The sequence below is a fragment of the Macrobrachium nipponense genome, chromosome 8 (assembly GCF_015104395.2).
Source record: "Macrobrachium nipponense isolate FS-2020 chromosome 8, ASM1510439v2, whole genome shotgun sequence".
Lineage (NCBI taxonomy): Eukaryota > Metazoa > Arthropoda > Malacostraca > Decapoda > Palaemonidae > Macrobrachium > Macrobrachium nipponense.
Genome location: NC_087203.1, coordinates 14,069,009 through 14,093,799, shown reverse-complemented (window position 1 = coordinate 14,093,799; position 24,791 = coordinate 14,069,009). Strand labels below are relative to the sequence as shown.

The window sequence follows — 24,791 nt, the reverse complement described above, 5'->3', positions numbered from 1 at the left end:
AAAAATGAGAACCCCTCAAATCCGTGGACCAAGGAACTTTGAGGTTCGTGGTTTATCTGCCCTAGTTAGGGGAAGAACCTGAAAGAACTCTTTGCCCTGTTAGGAGTTTAAAATACTACCTTCAGAAGAAGAAAACCCTTAAGGGCATTGAGGACAGACTATGGTGCTCTGTAAAAGGACCCAGCAGACCATTGTCGAAAAATGCGCTGTCTTTCTTCATTAGAAGTGTTGTGAAAGAAGCACATAGATCTTGTAATGAGAACATTTCAAGCTCCCTAAAAGTCAATGCTCATGAAGTGATAGCAATTGCCCTTCCTGGCCTTTAAGAATATGTCTCTTCAGAATCTGATGAAAACTACATTCTGGAGATGTAATTCAGTATTCGCCAACCACTACCTAAAAGACGTCAGTATTACGTATGACGAGTGCTTCGCGTTTAGGCCCATACGTATCGGCGGATTCGGTGCTGGGGCAGGGTGGAGCTGGAACATATCCTTAGTAGTTTTTTCCCTTGTTTTTTGTGTTAATTGAGTTCATATGGTTGTATGAAAAATGATGCAGGTAGGCATCTTTTTTCGTTTCGTAATACTAATAACTTTAGTTTGGTTAGGTGATCGGATTTGGTTTGAAGCTCCCTGCGTTGGTAGTGGACAGGTTCTGTCATAGAAGAGGGCGAACCCCCATTGACATGATCCGACTTGGATTCTACTAAGTAAGCGGATATCAAGTCCCGTTAGTAGACCCAAAGAGTCTTTTCAGCTGTAGGTCACGCCCTCGCTGTAGCTCTTATGGCTATGCAGACTAATAGACAGTATCTATGAAGTCTTCAGCCTAAACAGGTAAGAACCAAGGTTATTTTTATCCTACAACAGGTTGTTGTTTACCTTTTCTTTGTTATTTTCTGTCGTTGTACCCTCCACCAAGGGTGTCAATCAGCTAAGTATATGTCTGACAGGAAAGTCATGTACAAAAAAATGAGATTGTTATTTTACAATAAAGTTTTGTACATACTTACCTGGCAGACATATACGATTGATGGCCCGCCCAACCTCCCCTCAGAAAAAATCTGGCAAGAAAGGTATGTTGGTTCTTACACCCGCTTCCCAGCGGCGGGTAAGGTAGATCACCTGACCTACCTGTCGCGTTAGCCGCGAGTTTTGAATTCTGTCGTGACGTCAGAGACGTAAGCTAAGTATATGTCTGCCAGGTAAGTATGTACAAAACTTTATTGTAAAATAACAATATCATTTTTAGGGTGGCAGGGGTAATGAACACAAAGGCAAACGATGTCCACAACTTTTGAAATTCACAATGTAGTGACATCACTTTACATACAAAAGGCTGACCCGCTACACTATACAAGAGGCTACAGCATTTGGGTAGTCTACCCTAATGTACCTATGAACACTGCCACCCTAGGCTACTACTGACCAACATAACTGACATAAGACACATTACTTATTATTGCAGACTGACTTGCCACTCTACATTCAAATAATTAAATTATGGAGACTAAAGATCTGTTCAGACACTGCTTCTGCACTAGCTAAAACCTAACTGACCTAGAATATCATGTCTTGACCTAAAATAACCGCTGTTCTCTATTTTTATGATTATATATGAAACAATTCTCCACTCTTTAATTAGAAAACAACAGTATTAATGTATTTAATTTTGCTATTCCCCCTTATTTGTACGTAACATTACAGTATACTGATAAATTATACTGTAGTGGTTTTTTCAGTGTAGGTAAAGTGTTTAATGTTCTTGATCTGTTTTACTAATACAATGGTTTTTTTTTTTTTTTTTTTTTTTTTTTTTTCCCAGGTTATTTAGCTTCTATAATGAGTAGTGCATCTCACGGAACCAGCACTTGGGCAAGTGTTGCTGCTCAGGCTCCATCAGGTGCCGCAGCAGCAACTCCTGCTCAGCCACAGTGGTTCCCTCCTCCCGGAGCTTATCCGGGCTATGCGGCTCCATATGGTACACCAGGTGCCGCAGCTCCTCAGGGATGGCCAGCATATGCTCCTGGAGCCACAGCATATCCAGGTTACACGGGCTATGTAAGTTGTTTGGCAAATGAATTTTATAGTCTCAGCTGATTTTGTTAGTTTGGCACTTGTAAATCTTCAAAGGTCAAGAGTAAATCCTTTATTTTATCAATAAGTATCAAGTGTAGTGGAGACATTTTTTTTATAGTAGCTAGTTATGTAAAGTTTGGAGTAGGATGCATTTAGGTGGAGCTAAATATTCCAAAAATAACTGCTCAGTTGCAATGCACTTGGCCAACTCCCTGTTACTACACACAGCCAACTCCCTGTTACTGCACTTCCATAAGCATATATACATGTATGGATATCTGTTTGTAATTATTTTAGTAAGTATATATGGAACATAATTTTATCATGAAAATAATTTTTTTTTAGTGGAAAATATTTTTTATTGTGGTTTGCCTCATGTTTTATTTTATATCAAATGGAGTAGGGTGGAAATTTTTCCCTTGAGAATGCTTCTTTTAGCATAATATGTATCACTTTTCATCAGGCTTCTGGTTTGAGTAGGATTTTTTACTTTCAGCCAGTTTTACTTGTGATAAATCTAGACTGGGCTGTTATTGGATATTGACTCTGATGTTTTCTTTGTGGAATTTTTTAGTTTGGATTTTTTAGCATTAAATTTATTGCATTTGTGTACATCCTATTAGATTACTGTAGAATTACTTATATTTATGGGATTTTAATAGCTATCAAGAATAGTAAGTGATAAGACTATTGTATTCATTTTATGCTACATAATATTTTTTCAGAATTAGCCCAAATTAGCCCAAATGAAAGGCTTCTTGCCTTTTGAAGGGCAGTATTTAATAGATGGACATTAAATTATGAATGTGAACATATTTTTAAGAAATGTTCATGTGGGAATGTGTATCTTTTATACCAGATAATTTAAATATAACAGTTTGAATGTTAGATGCTATCTTGATAGGAATAATTACTGAATTCTTTGTTAATCAACAGCCTGCTGCATGGCCTTATCCTGGCATGGGGACACCTCCGCCGCCTCCACCTCCACCTGCTGAAGAAGGCTCGGAGAGCAAAGATAAAAGTAAGAGTGATGAGAAAGCAACTAAATCATCCTCAGAAAAGAAGTCCTCTTCCTCAGAAAAGAAGAGTAAAGATAAGAGTTCAAAGAAATCCAGCTCTTCAGAGAAGAAAGAGTCTGGCTCTTCGAAGAAGGAGTCAAGTTCATCCAAGAAAGAATCAAGCAGTCAAAAGAAATCTTCAGAAGAGCAAAGTCAAACTACTGAAAATGCAGCTTCTTCAGCTCAGGCATATCCTACCCCTGATTATACAGCTGCTGATTACACTGCATATTACTCCCAATACCATTATCCTGTTTATGGTGGTTGGTATGGCCCAAGTGGTCCTCCACCCATGCCAAATGTGGCTGCATACAATCACACTACCACTTCTGAAGCTACAGATGCTAACAACTCAAGTTCATCATCTGGATCCCCAGTGAAGTTTAGTCCCCAAAACAAGAAAGCTGCTGGGTATAATACATTACAGGGTCAGACCCCTCAACAAACCCAAGACCTAGCTCTCCCACCCCTTGATTTTAGCCAGCCCCCTCCTAACTTCAGTCAACCCCCTCCTAACTTTAGTCAGCCACCCCCTAACTTTAATCAACCACCACCTGGTCAGTATCAACAGTCTCCTGGAAGTCATCACCACCATTCAAGCAACCAAAGATCCAAACAAGCATCTGGTCAGCACCGTCAGTCACCACCACCGCATTATCAACAGCAGACTCGCAATCAGTATGAAGAAGATGGTTCAAACAGGGGCAGCAAACAAAAGTACAATAGTAATAGTAATAGTTCCAGTAAAGGAAAAGGGAATACCATGTCCGGTAATCCTTGGTCAAATCATCGTTATGGTCAAGGATTTGAGGGGAAGGAAAATTATGATGGAACACCATATAAGAATGACAGTTCTAGTTACAAAGGTTCAGGAAGTTCCTCCTACAAAAACTCTGATAGTCCCTATAAGAATGCAGAAAGCCCATATTATAAAAATAATGAAAGTTCATATAAGGGTGGGCAGTATAAGGGGTCTGAGAGTGGATCATCTTACAAAGGTAGTCAACACAAGGGTTATGATAACTCCTCGTACAAAAGATCTGATGGTTCATCCTCATACAAAGGTAGAACTTCAGATAGGGCAGAACGTGCAGACAGTCAAGGAGCTAAAAAGCAAGATTCCAAGGGATCCAAGCCATCCAAGGAAAGGGGAGCTCCAGATGCAGCTGGAGGCGATTGGCCTGAATCACTCAAGTAGGTGTGATTATTGCTGTAGGAAACCTTGAGATTTGGCATTTAATTATATTGCAATATCAGGCATCTATGCCTGAATGATTTTACAATATGTACATATGTTATTTATCCCCTGCATTATTAATTTTTTTCAGATCATATGTTGGCCGCTGTTTTGCTCGTTGTGTAACAGAGTTAGACAAGGACCAAGTTGAGATTTGTTTAAAAGGAAAATTAACCCAAGCAGCAAACAATGGCACTTTGTGGACCAAGGTATGCTTACTTATATTATTAGTACGACTACTTCTATATTGACTGTTACTAAAAAAAAAAAAAAAAAAAAAAAAAAAAAAAAAAAAAAAAAAAAAAAAAAAAAAAAAAAAAAAAAAAAAAAACCTAAAGCTGCACACAATGTTTCTAGTAGTGATGGTTTTGTGCAGATGAAATATTTTTTTTATATTAGTAACTTACCAAGTAAATACATAGCTAATAATTTCCCACTTGGCAGCAAAAAAAATTCAAATTTTGCAGGAAGCCTTCGAAAATAGTTTCCTAGAATGTCTACCTTTCTTGAAAGCCGGACCCTGTTGTTTTTTTCCTCTAAAACTCCGGATTAAAATCTTCTTTAGTTATGACTGTCTAAACATAGTAGTCGAAAGGAAGTCCTATCATCCCCTTTCCCAGACCTAAAAATCACTTTAAACCCTTGTTTCTAGGTTGCAGAACTCCTTTGAGGAACCAGGAAGTTTCTGGGACGTGCGCCAAGAAGATGAAACCTTCCTTACTGTGAGAGAACTGAGAATTTGTAGTATGTCTAGACGAGCCCATAGCCCTTTTGGATTTTCCTTAAGAGATCCTCTCCTCTCTTCACAAAGCAAGAGATATTCTACGAGAGGCATTTCCAAATAGTTCATTACACTCGATTATTTGAGAACTTTTAGTACTGGCAGAAACTGGAGCAGGCCCTTCCTACTGGGTGGACCCTGCTTCCCCTGATCTGACAGGATCTGTGGGCTCTTGGAGCAGAATGACCTTGTTCATGTTTGCCCCCTCAAAAACTTGTTTTCCTATCTTATTCCCCAGCCCCAGGCCCTCTTACTTTGGCAACTACGCAGCCATCAGCCCAACTTAAAGCCCTCCATCAAGGGCAAGGAAGTGCTAATCAGAGGCTCGTCGCATCTTAAGATGACCCTCCTAACCCTGTTTGGACTCAATTATGGTTTCCGAATCTTTTGTCAGTTGCTGATGAACCTCCAAGACTTTTTCTCTTCATAACCTGTGTCTTCTCAAGACATCCTCTCTTCTTTGGATCCTTCCAAATATAGTTCGTTTTTGCTCAGATTGAGCTTCATATGGTCGGTGGCTCCATTAGTAAAGGATATCGAACTATGCTTAACAACTCAAATGGTAAGTAACCCTATTACGCGCCATCGATTTGGGGGAATTGGCGGGAAAGAGGTGCCATTACTTCTAAAGCCCATAAATTCACTAATGGCCACTTTTAGACTGATTCAGGTAATATGGGAGCCTCATGACAAGAGTTAGTTGTGTACATGACTTCAAGGATATACCTACTGCCTCTCTTGTATATTTGCTCATAAATGTAACCAAGGGTTGCTGTTGGTTTTAGTTCTTATCTTTTATGATAGTATGTCAGTTATGATTGTAATTTTGCAAATGAAATGGTAAAGAGATATTAGAAAAGGCATTTATATTCCCAAAAAGTTACTGCATCTTTGTTCTCAGTATATTTACGTAAATATTTTACGACAAATATGCTCAGAATTTCTTAATGATTTTAGCTCTTATCTATTTTGATATTACGTGAGCTGTAATTTGATTTTACAAAATAACAAAATTGTTTATTAGCAAAAATGTATAACTTGGTCAAATTTACGATCGTCTTGTAAAAGAGGCACCACGAGGTGTTGTAAATAATCATATTCAAATTATCATGGTAGTTGTTCATACACGAAACAAACCTTCGGTCTTAACATTAGGATTTACTAGCGCCAAGCTGGAAACGTAGAATTAAAATTACACTTGTGAGATCCAGGGACTAATGGCATCTATACCAGGTCACGGGGCATGTATACCCAGAATGCCCACGGCTACCTGTGACCCACCAGTTATTTTCCTACCGCCTTTAAGATAAGACGTGTTACTGTCTATCTCATTTAAAGCCGGTTTTTCAGTTTGCCCGTTCTTTATCCATTTCATTTTTTTATTTTTCATTCCTTTTCTTTCTCCAAGTGTGATCAGTGTGGTAAGAGTGTATACGTGGTATGATGGAGAATTTTGCCTCAACATCGGGATCGTCTACCGCTTCGAAGAGGAGCAAAGGAAATGCCCAGGAGTCAGTGGCTTCCCTTGTTCTAGGTTCCTAACCTCGGTGTCGACGGATCCTCATCCAACGTGTAGTAGGTGCAGGGAAAACGTATGTACGGTTACTAATCCGTGTTCTGTTTGTCGCGGTTGGTCGGTGGAACAGTGGAAGAAGTTCTATGGGAAAAGCCAATACAAAAGAAAGGGGGTGACGCCATCTTTGGATGACCAAACCTTACCGGCTTCTTGGTATCGGTAATAAACCAGGCTGCTCCATATGTTTCTCCACCTGCTTTTGAATTGTCTCATACCCCTTCGGTTTCTCCTAGCGGTTCTGTATCGGAAACGTCAGGAGGGGCCTTGGGTAATTTTATGAATAATTTGCACTCTCCTTTGTTCCCAGCAAGTAGAGGGGGAGATCCGCCATCTTTGTTCCAGGCTCCTGCTACTCAAGCGCATAGGTTAGATGGTACGTGGTCAGCGCTAGGCCTACCAGGCGTACCAACCTTGGATGGTCTGCTTGCGCATTATATGACGTCACGGGTTCCAGCAGGGTCCGGCAGCGCTGAATGTTCCTCATCCCCCGGGCTTGCAATTTATGGGAATTAATGCCGCTGCTTCACCATCCCACTCAGTATTTACAGCGATGCAGAACGTGGGAGGTAATTTGGCAGCAAACGTGCGGTTACCAGCAGAAACCTCTCAGTCTCTCCCTACGAGAGGGATGACGTCACAACATACGTCACACTCTGAGATGGCAGGCGTGATGACGTCACAGACCGATTCTCGGCCTTTTTCGCTGCTCCCAGACGCTAATACGCCTTCTAATCCGTCAATGCAAACTGTAATGCAGAAGTTACAGGATATAGAGGAGAGAATGAATAAGAGAGACAAAAAGAAAAAGTGTGATTCGCCTTCTTCGTCTTCTTCCTCTAGTTCGGCGTCATCGCTAAGTCCGATAACGTCACGGCGAGCGCCAGTCAAGCGTTGGAGGAGGATTCGGGAGTTCCTAGCGGATCCTCGGGCCAAGAGGAGAAGAATCAATTCTTCCTCTTCTTCGGACGAAGACTGTCATTTCCAAGTCAGCAAGAAGGTCGGAAAATCAGTGGCTATTAAGCACAAGGTTGCCAGACGAAGCCGTTCGCAAGAGTCCGAACAAGCGAGAGAGGTGACGGCCGGCGAGCTAGCGGCCGAGGCGGAGTTGCCAGTTCGGATCGCAAAAAACTGCGATACCTCTGGTAAAATCGACGTTGGCGGCGAAAGGTGCAGCAGAGGATGGAATGCAGGTCCCAGTTTCGCCCGTAAGGCCGTTCAAAATACGTACGAAGGACGATAAGGCTCCTATTAAAAGTACGAAAAATAGAGAGTTGGCAACCTCGGCGGATACGTTCGTGGAAGGCAGTGTCCGTCTGGATAGAAGGCCGAGGCCGGGCTCGCCGACGCTCGAAAACGATGCCAATGCTAATAAAGACGAACTTACCTCTGTCTTAAGGGAGCCTTCATCTTGGAGATCTAGACGAGATTCTCGCTCTAGATCCGTGAGCAGAGAAAGAGTGAGACGTTCTCGTTCCCCTGCTGACTATCTGGGATCGAGCCAACAGCGGCCAGCAAAGATCAAAGAGGCCGCGGCCGTGGAATTCCGGGCCGTCTGTCAGAAGATAGAGGCGAGACAACATCTCTCGTGACGGAGAGTGGTACACTAGAGCCGGAGGAAGGAGAAAACCAAGAGTTTCTGGCCTCGTATGCAGAGGTTATTGATTTGATTCGTCAATTCAATAGCCTTTCGGAGAAGACAGAAACACCGGCCAGTATGCTTCCTCCTGGAATTGACATGGCGTTTGGACTAAAGAGGGATACCAAGGTGTCGTATGAATTGCCTTGTTCGAGTCATGCGGAATCGGTCTTGCAACACGTAAACGCAAAGATTGCAGGGAGGGATAATTCCTTAAGATCTAATAGATCATTTAAATTTATTCCCCCTCCAATGATAAAGCAAAGGAAATATTATACGACACCGAAGGTCCCTTTGCTGTCTAGACAAATGAACCCTAATGTTGTAAGGTTAAGGCCTGGATTAACCTTGGATCAGGTTAAAATGGAGTGCCCTTCGATGACGTACCAAGAGGCTGCCACGTTAGAAGCAACAGCTTCTTCTGTCTTTCAGGCTGCGTCCTGGTTAGACCTTTGGTCAACAGCAGTGGCGAAAATTGCATCCTCGGAAGCAACAAGGAAAGTAGTGGATGAACCATTGTTCATTAGATTACTACAGTCAGGGTCCAAGGCGATTGCGTACCTGACAAACGTAAGTGCCAATGTTTGGGCAAATATCCTGCTAATGAGGAGAGATGCAGCATTGGCTAGACTAAGCCGCAATGTGGATTTGGATTCCCTGTTAGCAATGAGGAATGGGGATATCTTGGAATCGCAACTACTGTTGCCAGAGGTCATACTGGAAGAAGCGATAGATAGAAGAAGGATGGACACTAACGATAGGTTGGTGCAACAGGCAGTTAGGAAAACCTCTAACAGTCAAACTATTCCTTTGGAGGGAAGACAACAGCAGATGTCTCGAAAGAAACCAGTGAGACATAGCATCCCTAATAGAGTCACAAGACCCTCTTCCCAAAGAGGATAACTCATCGCCCTTTCACAATAGAAACAACAGAGGAAGGGGCAATAGGGGAAGGGGGAGAGGCTCAAGAAGATAGGATGGGCGCCTCCCATCACTCGGCCACACCAGTGGGGGGTTGCCTGGCAAATCACTGGAAGGTGTGGCAGGAACTAGGGGCAGAGCAGTGGGTGGTGGATGTTCTCAGGATCGGGTATTTGATTCCGTTCGAGGTAACCCCGCCCCTGACAGATCAACCATTACCCCACGTCACTTATGCCCACAAATCTCAGAAGGCCACTATTCTGCAGGACGAAGTGAAGAAGATGATGGAAAAAGGAGCTGTGCAACAAGTATGCAGTCCGACAAAAGGCTTCTACAGCAGGATTTTCCTGGTACCCAAAGCCAACGGGGAGTGGAGGACAGTAATAGACCTGTCAACGCTGAATCTGTTTATAAGGAAAACCAGTTTCAAGATGGAAACTCCGAAAACGGTTCTACAAGCAGTCAGAATCGGAGACTTTATGCTGACAGTCGATCTAAAGGACGCATACTTTCAGATACCAGTCCATCAGTCTTCAAGGAAATTTCTCCGCTTCAGTCTTGCAGGGAAAGCTTTCGAGTTCAAGGTCCTGTGCTTCGGATTGACAACGTCTCCTCAAGTTTTTACAAGAGTGTTCACCCTCGTGTCGGCGTGGGCGCATGCTCAGGGGATCAGGCTGATAAGATATCTGGACGATTGGCTGGTGATAGCAAAGTCCAGGGAGAAATTACTCAGGGACAGGGCAGCCCTCCTGCAGCTTTGTCACAGCCTAGGTATTGTGGTGAATCAGCAGAAGTCGCAGCTGGATCCAAGTCAACGTTTGGAATATCTGGGAATGGTGATAGACACAACACAAGCCAAAGTATTCCCGACAGACCAAAGAGTACAGAAATGCAAACAAGTGGTGAATGCCTTTCTGGGAAAGCAGACACAGCCAGAAAGACAGTGGCAGGTGGTGCTGGGAATCCTAACCTCCCTGGAGAAGCTAGTACCACAAGGAAGGCTACACCTTCGGTCCCTACAATGGAGGATAAGGAGTTTTGGTCACCAACAGTAGATCACCCGTACGAGCAAATTCCTTGTCGGCAGAAGTGAGGAAAGACTTGCTGTGGTGGGTGGACGACGACAATCTGACAGTGGGTGTCCCCCTTCAACAATCCTCCCCAGACCTCTTGCTGTTCTCGGATGCGTCACTAGAAGGCTGGGGAGCCCATATGGAGGAGTTGATGGTGTCAGCAAAATGGAGTTGCAAGGACAGAGAACTCCATATAAACGTGCTGGAGTTGAAGCAGCTTTCCTGGCTCTACAAGAATTCAGGGAGAGAGTAAAGGGACACTCAGTGGTATTGATGTCAGACAACACCACAGTAGTAGCTTATATAAACAAGCAAGGAGGCCTAGTTTCTCGGCAGTTACATGTGATGACAGTTCAACTTCACCAGTGGCTATAGAGAACCTGGTAGACATCAAGGCCAGGTATATTCCGGGAAAAAGAAACATAGTGGCCGACAAGTTGAGCCGCAGGGATCAGATTCTGGGAACGGAGTGGTCCCTACACCAACAGGTAGTGGACAGGATGCTCATGTTGTGGGAAGGACCGATCATAGACCTATTCGCAACCAGGTACAACAAAATGTTGGAAGTGTATTGTTCAGTAGTCCCGGACGCAGAGGCAGTAGCAGAAGATGCGCTACAACACCCCTGGGACAATCTGGACGTGTACGCATTTCCTCCATTTTGTCTAATCCGTCAGGTTCTGAACAGGGTAATGCGGTCTCAGAACCTCAAGATGACCCTGGTAGCCCCGTTATGGCCGAAAGCAGAGTGGTTTCCAGGCCTACTGGAACTCCTAGTAGATGTGCCAAGAGAGTTACCTCCATGGAGCAACCTTCTGTGTCAGCCTCACGTGGAGAGGTACCACCAGTCGGTGAAGTCCCTATCGCTTCACGGGTGGAGACTGTCAAGTATCTCCTCCGAGAGCGAGGGTTTTCGCAGAAAGCAGCAACTCAGATGGCAGGTAATATCAGAAAATCATCTGCGACAGTATACCAAGGGAAGTGGTCAGCATACTGTGATTGGTGTCGTAGGGGGAACGTGTCTCCACTCGGTACCACTATTCAGCAGTTAGCAGACTTTCTGATATATCTCAGAACAGAAAAACATATGTCTGTATCTGCAGTGAAGGGGTACAGGGCTGCTCTAGCCTCAGTCTTACGAATGAAAGGAGTGGACATATCGTCTTCATGGGAGTTGGCCATGCTGATGAGGAGCTTTGAACAGTCATGCCCACCAAAGGAGCTAAAAGCCCCAGATTGGGATCTGACCAAGGTACTGAGTAGTCTGACAAAACCCCCTTACGAACCACTAAGGCAGTCCACGGATAGGAGCCTGACCCTGAAGACAGTCTTCTTATTGGCCCTGGCTTCAACCAAAAGGGTGGGGGAGCTACATGGCCTCTCATATCTCATAAAGCACTCGAGAGTTGGAGATCAATGGTGTGTGAGTTTGTCCCAGAATTCGTGGCAAAGACCCAAAATCCAACAATAGTAGACGGCAGATTCGACTCCTTTACCATACCTTCCTTGGCAGACTTTGTAGACAACGACAAAGCTGAAATGCTCCTGTGCCCCGTCAGGGCACTAAGGGAGTACTTAAAGAGAACAAGGCACCTCAGGCCGGGGTGCCAGAATTTGTTCGTATGTACAGGACGGAACAAGAAGGAAGTGTCCAAGAATACAATATCATTTTGGCTAGGGGAGACAATCAGAAATGCTTATACTGCAGAAGACAGAGGGTCAGATAGCCAGGTGGGAGCTAGAGCTGCATGACATCAGGGGTGTGAGTGCTTCCCTGGCATTTAAGAAGAACATGTCTGTGGATAAAATTCTGAAAGCTGGCGTGTGGAAGCGCCAAACAACTTTCACCTCATTTTATTTGAAAGATGTTGCCCATAGATCCTTGGACACCTTTTCCTTGGGTCCAGTGGTGGCGGCCCAACAAGTGATATAGTTCATCCAGTGCCCCTGGCGGGTCAGTTTGCGTCTAGTCTAAGATGAAGGTATGAAAGTAGAATGAATGGGATGACTGGTCTTTTTTCTTTACTACTTTCTTCCTACTCCTTTAACTACGGGCAATATGAAGGAGAGTACCGTCATGTGCTGGAACGGACTAGATGCAGGTGAGATGGTCAGCCATACTGTGAAGCTATCTTAGCTGATGATATACTTTTCAGTAGCAACACACCCCTCTGGATAATAAGGAAAGAGGGGTGAAGGTGGATCCAGTCGCAAGGGACAAGAGTAAACAGTAGAATGGTATCTACACCCAGTGGGAGGAAACCAATAGATCCGCTTATATCTTTGGTCCTAGGTTCATTGTCCATTCTCTAGAATTTCCCTATATATTCGGAAATGGATAAGGTGGCAAACTTCCAGTCAGTTGTAGAGACTTACCTCCCTCCAATAGTAAGTCTATCCTAATGTTAAGACCGAAGGTTTGTTTCGTGTATGAACAAATACCAAATTTGTAACTAATTTGTATTTTTCATAACTAACAAACCTGAGGTCTTAACAGTTAAAGGCCCACCTCGAACCACCCCTCTAGCAGTCTAAACTGGGTTAGAAATATAACTGATGGGTCACAGGTAGCCGTGGGCATTCTGGGTATACATGCCCCGTGACCTGGTATAGATGCCATTAGTCCCTGGATCTCACAAGTGTAATTTTAATTCTACCGGTTTCCAGCTTGGCGCTAGTAAATCCTAATGTTAAGACCTCAGGTTTGTTAGTTATGAAAAATACAAATTAGTTACAAATTTGGTATTTTAGGAAAAGGAAAATTTTTTAAATTTTTTTCTTACACCATGTGCATTTGCATATCTTCCTCTTTCCATTGATGTGATGTTTCTGAAATTGGCCGACCTCAAAATATCCATGGCCTGGGGTGCTGCATATTGCTCTTCTACCCCTGCTTCTAAGGGTTAACCAAAATGAGAAAACATCCCCGCACTGGAACCTCACTTTTTCCCGTAGGATTAATGGCAATTCTTGGCTGTTAAGACAGACCTTAACTCCTGCAGAGACAAGAACAACTAGGATATAGATACAGTACTTGTCTAATCATGGATAAGGGTAGGCTAAGTAAGGAATTGTACCCTTTTAACCTATCCCAATTCCAGATTCTTGAAGATTGGGAAAATTTTCCTTCGAATTGGGAAAATTTTCCTCTTGAGAAGTCTTGAAGCAGAAGAAGATGCTTTCGGATATTGAACAGTAGGTCAGGTAAAGTTAAGCTTGATTCAGGTAGGCTAGGCTAAAAACTCCAACACTTAGGCTAGGCCTAGAACTCATCCACTTAGGCTAGTCTAAGTCAGTTAGGATGGCTTCGAACCACTAGTCTGGTCCTAAGAACTCTGCCACTTATGGCAGGCAAAGTTGGTAAAGATAGGTTTGAACTAGGTAGGCTAGGCTAAGAACTCGACCCCTTTGTCTTTGCTAAGTTAATAAAGGTAGGCTTGAACTAGCTAGGCTGGGCTATTAACTAGACCACTTAGACTAGGCTAGTTTGGTAAAGGCAGGTTTGAACTAGCTAAGCTAGGCTAAGAACTCACCCACTTGCTAGGCTAAGAACTTCACCACTTACCAAGCTAAGAAGATAGGCAAGGCTAAGTTGGTAAAGGAAGGGTTTGAACCAGCTAGACTAGGATAAGAATTCAACCACTTAGGCTAGGCTAAGTTAGTAAAAGGAAGTAGTTCCTCAATCTTCCTTACTCTTGAAGTCTTGGTCTAGACTCAAGTACCTAACAAGTTGAATAGGTCTGAATCAAAGATTTATGGAGTTAGAAAATAATTCTGCTTGACCAGGAAAATGCCTTGTATGACCAGAATAAACTTTTTGTAAGCAGGCGTTGGGCGAAATAGTTCCACAGAACTCCACAGTAAAGGAACCAATGTAACTACTTGTGCCCAAGTCGAAAAGTTAGGTCAATATTCTCGTATGAAGGCAGTATGGACCTGACTGAACGAATCCATTGACTTGTTATGAAGACGCAACAGTCGGAAGATCAATCTCTTATGTAGATGACATGGAACGTCCGTCAGACACTACCAAGGGAATGCCTGTCAGCCCTTTGCTGTGACCAAAGGCATTGCACTGACATGCTGAATGCCCGTTGGCTAGGTTGATGGTCCATTCCCAGATGATGTAGGAACGCGCTGTGGTAGGTTGAAGGCCCAAGGAATACTTGTCTGATGCCACCAAGGCAACGTTCATGAAACGTACCTACATGATCAACAGGCATTGCACAGACATGCTTATGGTCCACAGCCATCTAGATATGTACACGTGTCCATTATTTACCGTGAAGTGATACGCGCGTCCATCACTGACCGTGAAGTACGTACGCAGACGTGTGGTGACGAACGACGTGTGACACCGTGTGGGACACAGAGAAGCAGATGCACAATATCTTAGGCCAGTGTTGTCCAAACTGGGGTCCGAACATAGATCATGAGGGTACGTGAACAAACAAGGAACACACACACAACAGAAACATCCCATCAGTGAACATCAGCCTCACATCTCACATTAAGTTGTGTAAGTAATTTTTGTACATGCAACTTCCCCGGCAGATATATACTTAGCTTATGTCTCTGACGTCCGACAGAAATTCGAATTTGTTCATGACACTTACCTGCCAGATATATATATAGCTGTATTCTCTTGACGACCGACAGAATTTCAAAACTCCCGGCAAACGCAGTGGTCGGCTAGGTGGTTAGTACCCATTCCCGCCGCCGGGAGGGGGATACCGGGAACCATTCCCATTTTCTATTCAGATTTTCTTCTGTCGCCGGTCGTAAACATCTGTTTACAGACCTCCGCTTAGGATTTCGAAAACTTCATTTGTCACTTGAGTATTTGGATTGTCTTTTGGTTTCGGACTTGGCTTAGTGATTTGGCAACGCTATTGTGGTTTGGATTTTGATTTTGGCTTTGTTTTTTCTTAGAATTGAGATGTCTGGATCTAGTTCTACTAGTTTCAGGGTGTGTGGTGTAGAAGAATGTAAGGTGAGGCTACCAAAAGCCTCGGTAGATCCTCACACAGTGTGTGAATTGTAGAGGGCATGTTTGCTTGTTGGATGATAGGTGCAAAGAATGTGAAGTATTAACTGATGTCGAATGGAAGGCGTATGAATCTTACATTCGTAGACTTGAGCGTGACAGAATTAGGAGGTCTTCCTCCAGGAGTGCTTCTGTTAAAAGTCAAAGTAAAGTTGCTCAATCTAACATAAATGTAGAACATGCTACGCATAACCCTATAATTTCTCCTTCAGATAAGGAAGTGATGGTTACCGAAGGGAATGCCCTTTCTACCATTTTAGAATCGATTCGGAACCTTGAATCGAAAATGAAAGTGCTACAATCTAATGTGCAAAAGTGTAGTGATAATGTTAGTGCCCCTAGTGAAGTGGAGGGGGCGTCAGATCGGTCCTATAATGCCTCCAGGTTGAGACCTCTGTCGGACTCCCAGAACACAGGGAATGGACATGTCGAAGGCCGAAGGAGGGTTACGGGAATTAAACACCGGTCTGGCGTCCCTTCGGCAGATCCTGAAGACGCATCCCAGGCTGCCAAAGATCGCGCGCAACCGCGAATCTTGAAGGAATGCTTCTCTTCCTCCGAGACGTCCTCACCTCACAGTGGGTGGGAATCTCGGAAGACCACTCCGACTGAGAGTGGTAAGGAAGACGTAAGGTGTCGCACAAGCGGCCATCGTCTTTCTCGCCCTCTTAGGAAAGGTCTACGGCAAGAGTATGCAGCCTCTCCAAGTGAGAGTGGTAAGGAAGACGTTAATACGTCGCACTGGCGGCCATCGTCTTTCTCGCCCTCTTAGGAAAGGTCTTACGGAAGAGTACGCAGCCTCTCCAAGTGGGAGTGGTAAGGAAGACGTAAGACGTCGCACTGGCGGCCATCGTCTTTCTCGACCTCTTAGGAAAGGTATGATGGAAGAGGACGCTTCATCGGGAGATCGAGAGCGTCCTCCGCCTCGATTTACGCTTCGGTCTTCTCCGGAAGACTTCGAAGACAGTATCCCGCACAAGAGATTTAGGACGCTTTCTGAGCGTCCTGATTCGAGTCCGGAGAGAAGGAAGAAGGCGTCCCCTCGCCCATCTTCTTCTCAAAGGTTCATTCCATCATATGGTTCTTCACCATCAAAAAAGACTCTCGAAGCGATTCGTCAACAGTTGGATACGTTTTTCGCCAAGAAAGAGGAAAGATCACGTAGTCGTAAAAAAGATCTTTGGCTACCCGTCAAGAAATCTAGACGTTCTCCTGTGGCTTCTCTTCGTTCTTCGTCTTCGTCTGATCCGTCGCCTTCTAGACCTCATCGACTCAATCAGGAACGCGCAAGCAGTCCTGCTGAGAGAGTCTCTAGAAGTATTGGCGGTAAAGATAAAGACAATAGGTGCCGCACAGGCGGCCGCCGCCGCCGTCGTCTTTTCCCAGAGTCGAAGAACGTTCAGAAGGATCGCTCAGGAATAGAATTGGGAGGAATGGATCTTGACTTACAGGAAGAGCATATTCAACAAAACAAACGCTTTGCTAACCAGGACGCTCGTAAGGACGCTTCTCGGGACGCTCGGGGTCGGAAACGTCGGCTGGAGAGACTTCAGACGCACGATATTAGTTCAGAAGAAGGATATGAAGATGAATATGAGGACGTTTTTGAGGACGCGAGGCGTAGTGCTAGTAAGGACGCTCGTCGTCCTTCATATCAGTACGCGTTCCAGGACGCAAAGGAGGACGCTTTCCAGGACGCAAAGGAGGACGCTTTCCAGGACGCAAATGAGGACGCTTTCCAGGACGCAAATGAGGACGCTTTCCAGGACGCAAATGAGGACGCTTTTGAGGGCGCTAGGCGTCCGATGCATAAAGTTATCCTGAGCAGAAAAGAACAGGTCGCTAGTCAGAAGGATAAGCGCCATATGCTTCAAGGTAGTAGGAACTACAATATCAGTGCTCGTCAAGAGAAATCGTATGACGTCAGTTTGGAAAATTCGGAGAGAAAGTCGAGGTTCGGAGAACATAGCAGACTCTCCTCTTCAAAATTGATTTCAAACACAAAACCTACGGTTCGAAAGGGAGATGAAACTTTGGTTTCTTCTCGTTCAATGCAGAATAAGGCTATGTCTCCATTAGAAAATAAATCGTCAAGCAAGGCTGTTTCGGAAGAGGAGGAGGATCCTACAACCTCATCCTCTGTGGATTATAAGACTCTGACTCGTCTTTTAAAAGATTTGTTTCCCGAGAAGTTCCGAGCTCCAGTTCCTCTCTCTCCACCTTCGCAACTAACCTCTTCGAAGGCAAGGAAGACTCCAAATTTTGTCAAAATGGCCACCTCGCTCTCGACTAAAAGGGCTTTTAAAAGAATCCATGATTGGATGGAATCCAAAAAGACAAAGGGCAAGACTTCTTTTGCACTTCCCCCCACAAGGCTTAGTGGAAGATCGGGGAAGTGGTACGAGACAGAAGAGGAAGCAGGCTTGAGAATCCCCGCTTCCGCACAAGGGGATTTCGCCAACTTAGTGGAAGCTCCTAGAAGATCTTACCTGGCATCAGCGAAAGTTTCGTGGACAATGTCGGAGATAGATCACCATCTCAAAGGCCTTTATAAAACTTTGGAAGTTTTTAACTTTCTAGATTGGTGTCTGGGCGTCTTGGATGTTCAGTCTAGAAGCCCAGATTCCATCTCATTGGAGGACTTAGCGAGTATTTTGTCATGCATGGACAGAGCAGTAAGAGATGGCTCCGACGAACTGGCATCACATTTTGCGTCGGGAGTCCTGAAGAAACGCGCACTCTTCTGTAGCTTCACAGCTAAGTCAGTGTCGCCAGCGCAAAAAGCAGAATTGTTGTTCGCTCCCTTTTCTGCTCATCTTTTTCCACAATCGATGGTAAAGGATTTATCAGTAAATCTCCAAGAACGAGCGATGCAGGACTTATTGTCTCGGTCTTCGAAACGTCCTGCTGATCAGATGTCTTCAAGAACCACGCAAGCTTCTAGGAAGAATTATAAGCCCTTTCGTGGAAGAGCCTCTTCAAGAGCTGCTGCTCGAGGGAGGAGTTTCCCTAGGGGCAGAGCCCCCTCAAAAACCAGGGGAAAGAAATGACTTTTCGGCCCTCCAGACACCAGTCGGGGCGAGACTCGCGCTATTCGCCGAAGCATGGAGGATAAGAGGGGCGAACTCTTGGTCACTCGAAGTGATCGAGAAAGGTTACAAAATCCCGTTTCTATCGAAACCACCATTAAGCATAGAACCAATAGACCTTTCGCCCTCTTATCAGGATTCAAAGCAACAGATCTTATTAGACCTTTTGGATCAGATGTTGGAAAAGAGAGCAGTAGAAAGAGTCGTGTCACGGAACTCCCCAGGCTTCTACAACAGGCTTTTCCTTGTTCCGAAGCACTCGGGAGGATGGAGACCTGTCCTAGACGTAAGCAGGCTGAATCTTTTTGTAAGGAAAATAAAATTCAAGATGGAAACTGCACAGTCTGTTTTAGCTTCCCTGAGACCAGGAGATTGGATGGTGTCCTTGGATCTCCAAGATGCCTATTTCCATGTTCCGATACATCCTCAGTCCAGGAAGTTCCTCAGATTCGTTCTGAAAGGACAGGTCTTCCAATTCAGAGCTCTCTGTTTCGGGCTGAGTACAGCCCCTATGATATTCACGCTTCTGATGCGAAATGTAGCAAGATGGCTCCATCTCTCAAAGATAAGAGTCTCACTCTATTTAGACGATTGGCTGATCCGGTCCACGTCAAAGGAACAGTGTCTGGAGGACCTACATACGACATTACAGCTGACGAAGGACCTGGGCCTTCTGGTCAACTTCGAGAAGTCCCATCTGATTCCCACACAGTCCATCGGTGTATCTGGGGATTCAGATGGATTCAGTGCTTTTTCAAGCATTTCCATCCATAGAACGTCAGCTAAAATGCTTAGAGAAAGTATCGGTCTTCTTAGAGAAGGAAATATGCTCGGCGAGGGAATGGATGAGTCTGCTGGGGACCATTTCCTCGCTGGAGAAATTTGTTTCTCTGGGAAGGCTGCACCTCAGACAGCTTCAGTTTTTCCTAGCAGACAACTGGAAGAACAAGAAAGACCTAGACTAGATTTTGAGAATCCCTCAATCGATCAAAGAGCATTTGAAGTGGTGGTCCGATCCCGTAAAGCTATCGGAAGGGATGTCCCTCAAAGTTCTGAGCCCAGACCTAGTGTTGTTCTCAGACGCGTCCATGATGGGCTGGGGAGCAACACTGGGGGAGGAAGAAGTGTCAGGCCTCTGGAGAGGGGAACAGAGGTCCTGGCACATAAACCTCAAGGAGCTAGAAGCGATTCGTTTGGCACTTCAATGCTTCGAGTCAAGGATTGTGGGACGAATTGTACAAGTCAACTCGGACAACACCACGGCGCTCGCATATTTCAAAAAACAGGGAGGAACTCTATCTCGCTCCCTGTTCAAGATAACGAGGGAAATCTTACTTTGGGCGAAGCTGAGAAATGTAACGATTCTAACGAGGTTCGTTTCAGGACAGCAGAACGTTCGTTGCGGATCTCCTCAGCCGTCGACATCAAATGCTTCCAAACGAATGGACTCTCCATCCAGAGATCTGCAAGGAGTTGTGGAAACTTTGGGGACGCCCACTGGTAGACCTCTTTGCGACAGCAAAAACGAAGAGGCTTCCGATTTACTGCTCTCCGGTTCTAGACCCAGGAGCAATAGCAATAGACGCCATGCTTTGGAATTGGAAGGGGATGGATCTCTACGCCTTCCCTCCATTCAAACTCCTGGGAGAGGTTATAAGGAAGTTTGCGGCGTCGGAAGGAGCAAGAATGACGTTGATCGCCCCCTTTTGGCCTGCAAGCGACTGGTTCACAGAGGCCATGTCATTTCTGGTAGATTTCCCAAGGACACTTCCAGAAAAATCGATCTACTCAGACAGCCCCACTTCGAGAGGTATCACGGAAACCTCTCCGCTCTGAGTCTGACTGCATTCAGACTATCCAAAGTTGGCCAGAGCGAGAGGTTTTTCAAGATCGGTGGCAAGAGCTATTGCCAGCGCTAGAAGAACATCTTCCCAAGCTGTCTACCAATCGAAGTGGGCTGTCTTCAGAGGTTGGTGTAGAAGGAAAAATATTTCCTCCTCCACGACCTCTGTGAGCCAGATTGCTGATTTTCTCTTACATCTTAGAGAGATAGACAAACTTTCAGTGTCAACGATTAAAGGCTACAAAAGTATGCTATCAACGGTCTTTCGACACAGAGGCTTGGATTTATCGAATGATAAAGATCTTCACGATTTATTGAGGTCCTTTGAAACATCAAAAGCTCCACGAGACAAGATTCCCTCATGGAATTTAGATGTTGTCTTAAAGTTTTTAATGTCAGCCCCATTTGAGCCTATGCACGCTGCCTCTTTGAAAGATGTAACTAGGAAAGCTATTTTCCTGACCGCTTTGGCAACAGCTAAGAGGGTTAGCGAAATCCAAGCTATGACTAAACATGTGGGTTTCAGAGAACACAATGCGGTGTGTTCGCTGAGCCCCTCGTTCTTAGCGAAGAACGAAAACCCATCCAACCCCTGGCCTAAAAGCTTTGATATCAAGGGGTTATCAGAGTTCGTCGGACGAGAGCCGGAGAGAGTTTTGTGCCCTGTCAGAGCTCTCAAATTTTATCTGGAAAAGACCAAACAATGTAGAGGCCCGTCAGACAACCTGTGGTGTTCGGTCAAGAGGCCGGAATTACCAATGTCTAAAAACGCACTGGCGTTCTTCTTGAGAAATACCATCAGGGAAGCTCATTCATCCTGCACGGATGGTGATCTTAAACTGCTAAAAGTTAATGCTCACGAGGTTAGAGCGGTAGCTACTTCGGTGGCTTTTCAGAAAAATATGGCACTCAGTGATATCCTGGGTGCCACATTTTGGCGAAGCAACTCTGTGTTTGCCTCACATACCTCAGAGATGTGAAGGCGACATATGAGAATTGCTACTCGCTTGGACCATACATTTCCGCGGATACAGTATTGGGGACGAGAAGCAATACGAACCCCATCCTTTAGAAAATGGATGTGTGTGATTTTAATTATGGGTTTGTTTTTTTACGGTCGTAGGGTTGGCCGCTTGAGGCGGTCTTCCCTTTAATTAGCCTGAAAGTTATGGGACTAACTTTAGTGAGGCTAGGTTAGGTGGTATTTATTATGCTTCGTTGTCTTCAGTATGGTCAATATGGTCTAGTCACATTGTGGTCACGCTCCCGTTGACAGATCATCTAGAACTATCCAGCTGTACAGGTCACTACCTTGCTGGAAATTCTAGTTAAGCAGAAGCAGGCTTGGGTGACAGTAATCACGAAGTCAGCTATGCTAACAGGTAGGGAACCAAGATGTCAATCATCTGCATGTGAAATGTTTCCAAATCCTTCTATTCTGTCCCTTCCACCTCTAATGGTGGGATTCAGCTATATATATATCTGGCAGGTAAGTGTCATGAACAAAATGATATTGTCATGATACAATAAAGTTTGTTCATACTTACCTGACAGATATATATAATCAAGTACCCACCCACCTCCCCTCAGGGGACAGTGGTAAAGAAAATCTGAATAGAAAATGGGAATGGTTCCCGGTATCCGCCTCCCAGCGGCGGGAATGGGTACTAACCACCTAGCCGACCACTGCGTTTGCCGGGAGTTTTGAAATTCTGTCGGTCGTCAGAGAATACAGCTATATATATATCTGTCAGGTAAGTATGAACAAACTTTATTGTATCATGACAATATCATTTTCGCGGCACACGCTACAGGTAGGTCAGGTGATCTACCCGCCTGCCGCTGGGTGGCAGGAATAGGAACCATTCCCGTTCTAGAACCAGATTTTCTCTGTCGCGGTAGTGTCAACATATGTTGTTGCTACCTCCTGACTTGATTTTCGTTTTTCATCGCCATCGATCTTCTGGGCTGTCTTTTGCAGGGAAGTACTGGGTCTTTGGTTCGGCATACGCTTTTATTAACTTTTTAATGAATTTGGCTTCGAAAATTTCGAAGAATATATGACGTGTAACTACCGAAATTTTCGGTAGACACTCACATAGTTTGCAAGAAAGGGAAATATTAATATTTATTCATTAATACGTGTAATAAGTGTTAGAATTGATTGAGGAAATATACTGACTTCCTACTTTAGGGAGTCAGTAAAGCATGTAACTAGATACGTTTCTTTTAAAAGTTTTTTGGAAACTCGTACTATCGAGCAATTAGAGTATTAACAGTACTACTAGTGTTGCATCCTCATCACCTTCTTACTTCGCAGAAACTTCAAATTCATAATTGCAATTTGAAGACAAGGATTGTGGCTCAAAATGCGAGCTATTGAAAGGTAAGAAGTGATTACTAGTGTTCCCCATTGCAGTGGAGGGTGCGTCTGATCGGCTCTGTCTCGCTCCCAGGCCTAGACCTCTTTCAAGCTCCCAAGCCCAGGGGAGAAGGAATGTCGAAAGCCGTAAGGAGGTTTCAGAGAATCCCCACCGGTCAGGCGTCCCCTCGGCAGGTTCTGTAGAGCGTCCCAGACTGCCAAGGATAGCCATTGAAAAGGCATCCTTAAAAAAGTGCGTCTCTTCATCTTACATCCGAAAAGACGAAGAATGTATATGTTTTGATGATCTAGCGTGTTCTCTGAAAACTAAGAGAACACTGAGCAAGAGCCAGCCAGGAACTTAGGAAGCCGCGTTCCAGCAAGCTAGCGTGAGCCACGTTCCAACAGCCAGCAGCGAGCCGCGTTCCAGAAAACAGACTAGCGCGAGCCGCGTTCCTACAACCAAACGCGAGCCGCGTTCTAGCAACTGAGCGCGAGCCGCGTTCTAGAAAATAGAACGATCCTTCCATTGAACGTTTCCGGGCAAGAGGCTCTTTCTAAAAGGGGTCTAGTAGGCGCTCGGAACTATCAGGGCGCACGGGACCTTCCACGCAAGCGAACGTTCCAGGAGCGGGTCTCCTTTCTAGCGTGCGGAACATTCCAGGCGCGCGGAACTATCCAGGCGCTAGGCGCAAGGAGCCAGGCGCCAGAATATTCCAAATCTTCTTATGAGAGAGAGGTCAGTCGCGAGGCTCCTCTTTGAGTTTTTAACTTGAGCAACATTCCCCTGGCAAAGGTGCAAGATATCGCACAGGCGGCCGTCGCGTTTGTCAGAAGGATTCTGATACTAAGAGAAGCCATTTTTTCATTATTCAGAAGACTCCTGTGTTTGGCAGTTCCTCTCAATGCGGACTCTCTCCTTCATTCATGCTCTTCCCTCGTTATGAAGAGGCAAGAGCTTTGGGAGTTTTTCTTATAAGAATCTCATCGACGTTTGGGTATGATGGCGGATAGGAAATATCTACTTCCTTCCGTAAACCCTACAGATGAACAGGAATTCTGTCTCTTCCGCGATTTATGAGGAAATCACGAAGATTTAAAGAGTTCCTGGATTAACTTCCTTCCTTAAGGAGATATATATACTCTTTCTATCATTCTATTAACGAAAAGAACGAAGACAGTAAAAATTTTTCCTTTCTCTATCTGCCTCGGCAGGGAAAGAAGGTAGTAGAGTATCTGCTGTATGAGAATACGATACCGGCAAATCACACTTACCGTAGTTACTTTCTTTGCAGAGCACTCATTTACCAGTACCTTCAGAATTTTTCCTAGGAAGGACTACGCTTAAAGGGATTGTTAAGACAAACACCTACTTAGCTTCTAGATTTATCGAAGTCTTGTTTCGCTTAAATATGCATGAATAAGAACTTCCTGAAGTTCGATTATAATTTTATAAGATTCCTTTATTTAATGGAGTAGCTGGCAACTCTGGAAGAGTAAGGCCAGACGGCTAACGGAGACTGCTATCGCGCCTTAGAGTCTCCAAACGCAGTAACATGTAGGTGCGGTCATGAGTGGTTGGTTACAGGTCTCTCTCCTGCGGGATGGAATAACTAACCGTTGTCTCCCTACAATCGCGGTTTTAGCCTCGGATTGAGGGGATAGTTAAGCAAACATAAATAAAATATTGTCTGCCTTTTGCTAAGAAGCTTTCAATAAGAAAGATATTACAACATTTCAATGCTGTTTACCGTAGGTAACATTATTAAAGGATTCTAACGCAGCGGAACTCTATATTATATGATGCTCTCATGCTTACGAAAGCATGGCTTATTAGAGTACATGCTTAGTGAGAAGATGAATGTAGTAGAAGAGAATTCACTTTAAGACTACGGTATGGTCAAGTCTTATGCACATACCGAGGTTAACTACAGAATTCCTAGTATCCTTACAAAGGTTTCCTAGATTAATGCTGTTTATCACAATGTGACAGTATTATAAAGGATTCTAATACGGCAGAGCACGATATAATATAATTCTCTCATCCTTTCGAGAAACGCACACAACCTTTTTAGAATCGGATA

General features: G+C 44.5%; 1 protein-coding gene across 2 annotated transcripts in view; it reads left to right on the top strand.

Moving 5' to 3' along the window:
• LOC135222618 (leukocyte receptor cluster member 8 homolog) overlaps positions 1–24,791 on the top strand; it is a 93,296-nt gene that overhangs the window by 19,202 nt on the left and 49,303 nt on the right. The window contains exons 2-4 of one of the 2 annotated variants that reach the window (XM_064260723.1): positions 1,828–2,063; positions 3,018–4,336; positions 4,471–4,588. In XM_064260723.1, the coding sequence (XP_064116793.1) occupies positions 1,845–2,063; positions 3,018–4,336; positions 4,471–4,588 (1,656 nt within the window). In that variant the 5' untranslated portion in view covers positions 1,828–1,844. The remainder of the gene's footprint in view (positions 1–1,827; positions 2,064–3,017; positions 4,337–4,470; positions 4,589–24,791) is intronic. The other variant, XM_064260724.1, reaches the window with a different exon arrangement.